Genomic DNA, 9,674 nt, shown 5'->3' on the forward strand with positions numbered 1-9,674 from the left:
GGGCTGCAGATACGGGTCCGAAGTGGGTTTGTGCGCAGTTTCCATGGTGGCCCCACCTGTGTTCGTCCATATGGGCTTCAAGAGGGTTCTGACTGTGTTTCGGGTGGGGCCGGGTTGGGGCCCATATGTTTGCCCATATGGGGTCTAAGTCGGATCAGAATGGACCTTAAATGGGACCCATTTAACCAGCCCACATTGGCTTCACACATGTGGCCCATGTTTCTGAAAAACAATATGGGGTCCATACAGTTTACCTGTTTTTGCCCCCTTAGTCTACTTCCATCCCTTATGGGGCTCATACAGTCAGCCGACATGGGCTTCACATGTAGGGCCCATGTTGCTGAAACCATGTGGGACCCTGCAAAATTTGCCCAGTTCAAGCCCATTCCCACTCAGTACCCACGTAGCCCACATTTAACCCATGTGATGCCCACATGGAAATGCTGGCTGGGCAATCACATAATGACATAATGAATTTGTCTCAGGTTAGAGGCTCACAAACAACATAAAAACATGAAACCACTGACAGACTCACATAAGATTACATTAAAACATAAACTATTCCATAAATAAACAAGAGCAGGTTTGCAAAGCTGCATTAGAAAGTAGTGACAGTTTTTTTTTGGACTTGTTTAAAATGGATTTTTGCTGTAAAACTGTAAAATCAAACTAATTTCACGGGCAGATCGTGGAGACATTTTCATTGTTCACGATCTAATATCGTCATATCATATTCATTCCTCATAGGTGCCTCAGTGCCCGTTTGATTTTGAGTGTATTTGTTTATTTTTCTTCACATTTTTCTTTTTTTTTTTAATCATCAAGTTAACAGAAATCACTGCTGCAGTCACTTTAAAATCAAGTACTTCAAGTTATGTTCATTGCCTCACAGTGAGATAAACCTGGGATCTTTCTCTTTTTCTCTGTGGTGACGAAGGTTGCGGGGAGGAACGTCATCCTCTTCGTCATCTTCGGCAGTTTGGAGGATATGCAGAACAAATCCGTCGTCTTCTTCGTGTTCTACCTGTGGAGCACAATCGAGATCTTCAGGTCAGCTCCCTGCACTCCTCCTCTCTCTGCTCTCCTGGTTAAAAACACATTGTTTCCTGCAGTAACATCCGACCCTTCCTTCTCTACATCAGGTATCCTTTCTACATGCTGGCCTGCATCGGCACAGAGTGGAAGCTCTTGACGTGGATGAGGTACAGCATCTGGATCCCTCTGTACCCGCTGGGGGTTATAGCTGAAGGTGAGTGGACTCTGTTGTGTATCTGTTAGTGATGTGTCAGGGTTACACATGCTGGTAGTGGCTGACAGTGTGTCTATCTGTGTATTTCCAGCGGTGGCGGTGATCCAGTCTCTGCCCATCTTTGATGAGACCCGTCTGTTCAGCATCCCTCTCCCCGCGATGCTGGGACACTCGTTAAGCTTCTCGTACACTCTGCAGATCTACCTGGTCCTCATGTTCCTGGGTGAGACATTATTAGACACACCACCACGCACTCTGACACACACACTTCATGTCTCCTGAAAGATCCCAAACTAAAACTAACATCCAGATCATAGACTGTATATAAAATGGACGTAACATCCGTGACGTCACCCATTGGTTTGTGGACTGCTGCTCGGAATCTGGGCAGATCTGGGCAGCGCCATCTTGAAAATTTACGGTGCATGCCGGGTAAAAAAAACCACACAGATTCTACTTATATGGGCATCAGGAGGAGCAAGAGGCGCCCTCCTGAACCTGTGAACCAATCAACCTGTCAATCACGACGTAGCCACGCCCTAATGCATACCCTGCTTTATCGTCAAATATAAAATCAGGGAGGCCAAAATGTCCCAAATGAACATCATACTGCATTGAAGAAGGCTTTAAACTAGCGATTGAGACCATAAACACATTTTGAAAACGTTTACTAAGGTTAGAAATCAAGTGAGAAGTTGGTGAATTCTCCATTGACTTGTATAGAGACGGAAGTCCTTTTAACACCAAAACGGTCGCCCCCTGGTGGCCTTTTGATAGAATGCAGTTTTAAGATACTTCCGCGTTGGCCTCCGCTCAGAGGACCGGAACTCCCCGCCTGATCCAGATCCACAACTTTGATAATGTGAAGTTACCTTTTTATAAATCTCAGCTGTGTTGTTGCAGCATTTTGTTTAATGTTCTTGGGACTAAAGATTAATTTAGTTTCCCTTCAAGTAGCAGCAACTATTACTGACAGAGATTTAATGTTACTGAATAACAATAATGAAAGATACTGCTTGTTAATATAACACGTCAAATATTCAAAAGTTGTCCAAATACGTAATAGATGGGACTATTTATTTGGACAAGTGTGTGGTGTCTTTGCTCATTTATGACAGAACAGAATAGATAATTATTTGCAAGCTTTTCCATATTATCATTTAGTTAATGTTTTGTTGATTAAAATTATAATACATTTTGTCTTAGTTTAGTTTCAAAGTATTTATTATTTAGTATTTATTTACATTTTTGTTTAGGTTTTGGCATGAGAACATTTTTTTTATCTGAGATAGTTTAGCTTTATTTAATTAACACTGCAACTAAATAATATCGAGTGTTGCATCTTATGAGATCATTTCAATCTGTTAAAAATGCTTGTTTGAGTTCAAATTCAGCTTATTTGGTAAAAATAGAAAGTCGTCTGTTAATGATACAAATCCTGTGAGAATCAGTTTTTGGCCTTTTTTTGTAGATGTGCAGTTTTTATCCTCCTTTTTTTCCTAGATAATGAAGGGTAATTTTGATTTCAACTTTTAAGTACCATAGCATTGTTTATATGTTTGACCTCATTTACTCTAAATCCATATACATCATTACTGAAGATTCTCAAAGCAAAAAAAAAGCAAGTATGAAAATAATAGTACAATCTGGTAGTATTTGGGACACCAGTGATTTCATTTGATTTTAATTATCCTGTGTAAATGTCTCTGAAAACAAAGTGCACCCGAGGCAACTTTGTAGCAGTATAATGTAAACAAAGCTTAAAGTGTGAACGTCTGCAGAGAAAAAGAAAGCTGTAACCTCTCAGTGAGAAAAAAAACATGACTATGGTTATGTCCAAAATCACTCACTATGTAGTCCACTATATAGTAAGTTCACCAAAGTACTAAAGTAAAAGTACTAATATTGCAAAATAAAATCAGACTATGAGAGCTGTAAAAACACCATATACACATTTCTTCAACTGGACTTTTCCTAATGTGATCCACAGTATACAAAAAAGGAAAACAGGTCAAATTTATTTTTATAAGATACTTGAATGAATGAGTGATTTGGGACACAGCCTATGACTCTATAAACTAAATGCTAAGGTGTTTTCTTCTCCTCTTCAGGACTTTTCATCAATTTCCGACACCTGTACAAGCAGAGGAGGAGACGATACCGCTCCAGGAAAAGGAAAGTCAACTAACTTGATCGGCACGTTGCACACACCCCGAACTGCTGTCCACTTCGAGATGTTTCTTCTTCTTCTTCTTCTTATTGCCTTTTTCCCTTCACACACACACACACACACACACACACACACACACACACACACACACACACACACACACACACACACACACACACACACACACAAACACACAATAACACACACTGATAGACTTGATGTCGGAGTACTGCTCACCTCATTCCTCCACCAGGTGAACTGTCTACCTTCTACAGACCCAAACCTTGTAAATCCTACTAGCTCGAAGACTCACTGTTGAACAGATATCACCTGAAAACACTGTACGAGTTTTAGTTTTAACCGTGTTTATTATCTCAAACTTGTTTTTTGTCCCTGATTTAAGGGTCTCTGCTCATCCTACTCCTAAAATAATCAGCCAAACAGTTATCAAAGTTCACATTGGAGGAGTTCATTTTACAAAACTTCAGACTTGAATAACGCCCAAATCAACAAACAAAAATCCACTAATCCCAACTCTAAACTTCCCCAACAAAAAAAACGTTGAAAGAAAACTCAAGGCTCTGACCTCACTGCTAACTACTTTAACTCAAACTCGATTAATTAAAAAATATGAAAAAATGATTTACAAAAAGAAAAAAGGGCTTTTCACTAACTTAACTTCTGAGAGAGAGAGAGAGAGAGTGGAGAGAGAGGAGAGAGAGAGGAGAGAGAGAGGAGAGAGAGAGGAGAGGAGAGAGAGAGAGAGAGAGAGAGAGAGAGAGAGAGAGAGAGAGAGAGAGAGAGAGAGAGAGAGAGAGAGAGAGGTGTCGGCTGGAGTTTAAAGAATTAGCATTAGCCAATCAGGCAACAGCAGTCCCATCACCTGAGCCAATCAGAGGGAACACAACCTGCAGCTCATCACACACAGAGGAGGGGAAGAGAGGGAGGGGAAGAGAGAGAGAGAGACATAACAGTTATTAATACATTGGTGATACAAGTGGAGGGAGAAAATGATCCTAATGAAACCAACTTGCATTAAGCATCTCTTTGTTACTAAAATGAGAATATCTGGTTCACTCCCTTCACTTAAATCAACAGGTGGACTCCAGGACACAGGAACTTGGCTCAGGTTTTGATGTGTTGTTGCATTTATTCACCATCAAATAAGGCTAACCTGCACACAATGTACTGCTACATTCATAGATATAACATTACTACTCACTACTAACCAGCCATACCAGCACATGCTTTCTCTCTCTCTCTCTCTCTCTCTCTCTCTATCTCGACTGCACTGAGTTATTCTTTAAAGGAGCTGCGGTACTTGTACAACACACTGGGTTTAAAAAAACACCTTAAAAATACATTAAAATAACATACAAATTCCCAGATGTGTGATATAACTTTATATATATATATAAGACATCTACTGTTTAATATTTTGGTATATCGTTGTGTCGCAAATCACACTCTTTACAGCAGTATTTCTTTAATTCAATTAATTTAAATATGATATATTGGGAGATATTAGATATTGTTATTGGGATATGAAATGATTTATATCGGTATGTAAGATTTTAGGCTTGCACTACACTGGTGGAAACCTTGATTGTCTGTTATTTACAAATCTCAAATCCTTCACAGTCATCATTAGAATTGTATTAGGTTGTTGAGCGATAATGCAAATGAAAGCCGATACAGTTTTTAAACTCTGTGTGTCGTGATGTGTTCAGGGATGATTCGATATCTGAGGATTCAGAATGATCTGCTCAACAGCAACATTTTTAATACGAGAGTTGACCACATTTTTATGATCATTCTCTTTCTTTATGTCCTGAAAACACAACACAATGTTTTTTTTTTTATAAGCAGACTTTTGACATTTTTGGATGTCAGAATGTACTTGAATGCTCCATGAAAGAAAAGTCAAGTTAATTAGACGTTTACTGTGATGGATTAACTCTCTCAGTCAAGTTTAGAGTCTGGAAAACAACTGGATTTACTACAAGTTGAACTTAAGGCGTAATAAAGAATGGTGTGGTCTTTTTTTAATCATCATAATCATCATGCAAACAGTCAGTTTTAATTTCTCACTAGGTTCAGAGTTACATCACTAACACTGAGCCTCGGATGAAGCTGTGAGTAATTCACTGCTTTGAATATTAAGTCATGCAAAGTACCGTATAGAGAGTACATAAAGACCCACACATCAGTTTTAGTGGTAACAATATCTGCTTTTATACCTCATCAAGCTTTTGCAGCGAAACTGTTAAAACTCTGTCCGTTTCAAAAGCTGCACAAGGAAGTAACGAAAACTGTGAATGAAAACCTCTGAAGCTCCTTTTGTCTTTGGACCGAGATGCAAATAGATCTGAGGTTGTTTTCTTACCCACTGTGAACTTTGAGGGAGGAGGAGGAGGAGGAGGAGGAGGAGGAGGAGGAGGAGGAGGAGGAGGAGGAGGAGGAGGAGGAGGAGGAGGAGAAGGAGGAGGAGGGATGCTCACTGCTTTAAAGTCACTGTGTGGTGAATTTGAAAAGGTTTGACTTCAGTGCATTGAATGATTGGCAGTTGCCCTTCTCAGACATGCAACTTTTTACACAACTGGGAGGTTAATTTACCTTGTTGTTCACACCCGAATGAAGTAACATAACATACAAGACACATTTTGATCTGAATTACTTAAAAGTTATTACTGTAATGTTTTATATTCCATATCTGAAAGTGGTTTACAATACTGTCCAAACTGTGTAAACTCTAATATTGGGATTATTAGTGTTTGTATGACGTCATTTCTCCATCAGAAAGCACCAATAACGCTATTTACCGACTGTAAATGCTCTGCTCATCACAATTGTTTAATAAACCAAGTTTAGGGGATCCAAATCAAACTTTTTTTTGCTTATGTGCTTAAAAATTAACATCAGCTGAATTTCATTATTGCATTTTTACCTATAAAATGTCTAAAATATCTGTATCAGTGTCACAAAACCCAGTAATGGTCAGATCAAAATATCCAAATATCTTTCACATCAGGTTTCGGAGCTGAATATCTGAGAATTAATTAGTAAACTGACTTGAACAATTTCCAGTGAAGTCATGTGTGTGCTTGAAAGTTTTAGCATGTATCACAAACAATATAATGTTCACTTTTAACTGAATCCTTGATATGACGGTTTGTTCCATTTTGGGACGAAAAGAGCGTACTGTTCATGCAAAGACACGATGAAGTCGTTACTGTAACCTCAAATTTAAAGACATTAAAGAAAATGTAATAATGTTATGAAGGGATTATTTAATATCTGGATGATCCGTCCATCTCTTGTTCTTATACGTTTTTGCCACTGACTTTACTTGACTTCACAAACTGACTTGATGTTTTTGTTTTTGTTTTTTCCTTTCTAATAATTTCACGTTTGAGCCTTTGTTATTTTTTAAATATTTATTTGTGTTTACTGAGTTATTGCTTTTTATTTGATTTACATCTGTAGTGGATTCACAGCTCGATACAGACACACAGTTGAGTGTTTACTGTACAAATAAGTGTTTTTTGGTCCATCGGCGGGTAAATTCAGAGATGAATGCCAGCGTTTGGATTAGAAGTCACGAATTGTTTGGTTTTCTGACAATGTTGTTGAATAAAATAAACATCAGAGTTCCTATTCTGTGTTTTCTCAGATCTCTGTTCCTGCCATCATGTACAAAAAAAAAGAATTTAAAGTCATTTATTTTCATTTGTCACCAGCACATTTTAAAATCAATACATCCGGGTTTTTTTTTTTATTATTTAAGGTTTACGATTTTTCCTTGTGTGCTTTTTTTTCCAGCTTTACGCTTTTTAAAAAATTCTATAATTTTTAAAAACGGTCACTGTGATACATTTTGGGTTGTGACCTGACAGAGAGCTCAGGATGCGAAGTTATTCTAAAGTTTGGGGGGGGGATAAAACACCACACAAGTCCTCAAAAATAATTTAGTGCAACAGTAGTTTGAATCAGTTTCCAAAGTGGTGTTAGATGTTATTTAGTTGTTTTTTAAAGTTACAGATTTCAGAGAGTGTTATTGAGGATTGATAATGTTAAAAGCTTTAGAGCACCAACAACACAGGTGTTTTCACTTTGCCTGATTAGACTTGATGTATGGGTGTGTACAGACTGATGCACTCCTCTCTCTCCTGTGTTAAGATGGGAACATGTAAACCTTATTAGGACATTTTGGTGATCTCAAGTTACTCACAGTTTAGACCAAAGGAAAAAATCCACAGTCAAAAAGGATTATTTAAAAGTTGATGTGAAGCTAATATGAAGCTTCAGTCGTCCAAATGAGTCAAATCTTCATCTTCTATGTTTCAACATTACAGTGTTTTTACTGCCAAAGTCTTTTTGTTACTATACTTCCATCACAGCTCACAAAAGTGTTTTTTCAAAAAGAGTACTTTTACTTTTAATACTTTAAGTACATTTTGGGACTAATATAATATATTCCCTCCTATCAGAACTGTTTTCTTCTTATTACTACAGTTATATTCACCGTGCAGAATAATGTATTTGCAGAGTTTGACACTAGAAGTGTGTTTTCTCATTGATCTGCTGAAACTGTGAAGTTTTTACAGGTGGGCCTATGAACAGGATTAATGATATCACAACTAGTTTGGAAGCTAGTTGATTCAATATTGTATAAGTGTGATATGGACATTTGAAGCCTCTGAGAATAGACTCGGTGAAGTAGACGACATGTTGTGTCCAGCAGTTAAACTTTTTAATTAAGCATATTTGCATATTAATAGATTATTGATTTTTTAATGAGGGAGTTGATGCCAATTTTAAGGATTTTAAAGTAGTTATCAGGAACACATTATTATTCTAAGCATTAGAATATTTACATGTGTGTTAAATGTGTCTGGAGGGAATCTTTAAGAATTGAATACTTCTTCCACCTCTGGTTATTAATTCATACAACATTCAAAAAAGTCTGCAAACAATTGTTTTTCATTTGCCAGTTTTATGCAATCACATTTCTTTTTCTGTTGGGGGCAAAAACAAAACAATCCACTCTCCTAAAACGAGGCCACACCTTGCCACACCCAAAAATAACGACCAAACTCCTCCTGTCAGCCTCAGATAAGCTAATTATTCTGCATCCGTCTGGCACAGCGAGCAGACTCGCCTCTGAGGTTTCACCTCAAACTGGAAGCTGCGAGCAGCACAACACTTTGAATGTTGGTGTATTGATACAGCGTTATGTCTGAAAGGGAAGGTGAGAGGTGTTTGGCTCCTAATCCTCTTAGTAGCATTATGCTGAGCCTCGTTCAAGCCCTGACATGCGGTGCGCCCTTGTAGCTCCCCAAAAACCGGAGTCAGCATCTCTGCGTCCGTTACGCACAGCTGGAGGGACGGTCCGCAGGGGCGAGGAGCCGAGCAGCCGGCGGTACAGGTAAGACCCGCACCAACACTCACCCCAAACATCTGCCTTGTTGATTTTAATGTGTGTCTGTGTCGTTATTTTTAGATCGTGAAGGAATATAGATTAAAAGGTTTGTGTCGACCTTGTGTTATAATCCGCGCTGGGCTCAATTACTCCACAATTAAACCTCAACACGCCCTTTTTTATCTTTTATATTTGCTCGTTTTGTTATTTATTAACATGCAGATGTTAATGCACTGCAGGTTGGGTTAATTAATGTTTCGTTAATGGTCGTTTGCTCGGCACGCGCGCATTTCATCACGTCCTTTTCCGTGCGCGCGCTCACTCTGTAACAGCGCTAATTATAACCGTCAGTAAATTAAACATGAGTTGTTTCTTTTTGACGCTGAAGTCTGGTTTTTCTGGTCGTTTAAACATGTTGAACGTCTCTTTAAATGGACTCCTGTTTTGTGAGAAGCCAAAGCCGGTGTGATTATGTAGCCATAGTAACAGGTGGTTGTCTGCATCCCCCATAACCCCCTCCACCCCAACACACACACACACACACACACTTTAGCAGATCTACCTCTGCAACTATGCAAGCAGAAGGGATTTTAAATACACACATGATGATGATGATGATGATGTGTTTTTTTAGCTGTGTGTGTTTTCTGTCTTCAGTCCTTCCACAGGTTGAGGCCGCCCGCTGTAAAAAGATGAAACACACTATGGATGGACGTGTGTGTCTCTTCTCTGTCAGCGGCATCTTCTCGCCACACAACGGTGCTGGATCTATCAAGGAATAGCAATGCATCTGACATAACTTCCTGTTTTTTGGAGTCGAGACCACGAGGACA

At 38.8% G+C, this 9,674-nt stretch overlaps 1 protein-coding gene across 1 annotated transcript in view; it reads left to right on the plus strand.

Annotated features, from left to right (window-relative positions):
- LOC133995061 (very-long-chain (3R)-3-hydroxyacyl-CoA dehydratase-like) overlaps positions 1-4,061 on the plus strand; it is a 10,772-nt gene extending 6,711 nt beyond the window's left edge. The window contains exons 7-11 of the mRNA XM_062434383.1: positions 748-761; positions 897-1,050; positions 1,143-1,249; positions 1,341-1,472; positions 3,361-4,061. Coding sequence (XP_062290367.1) covers positions 748-761; positions 897-1,050; positions 1,143-1,249; positions 1,341-1,472; positions 3,361-3,437 — 484 coding nt within the window. The 3' untranslated portion in view covers positions 3,438-4,061. The remainder of the gene's footprint in view (positions 1-747; positions 762-896; positions 1,051-1,142; positions 1,250-1,340; positions 1,473-3,360) is intronic.
- The last annotated feature ends 5,613 nt before the right edge of the window (positions 4,062-9,674 follow it).

This window comes from Scomber scombrus, chromosome 1 (genome assembly GCF_963691925.1).
Source record: "Scomber scombrus chromosome 1, fScoSco1.1, whole genome shotgun sequence".
NCBI classification, from domain to species: Eukaryota; Metazoa; Chordata; class Actinopteri; order Scombriformes; family Scombridae; genus Scomber; species Scomber scombrus.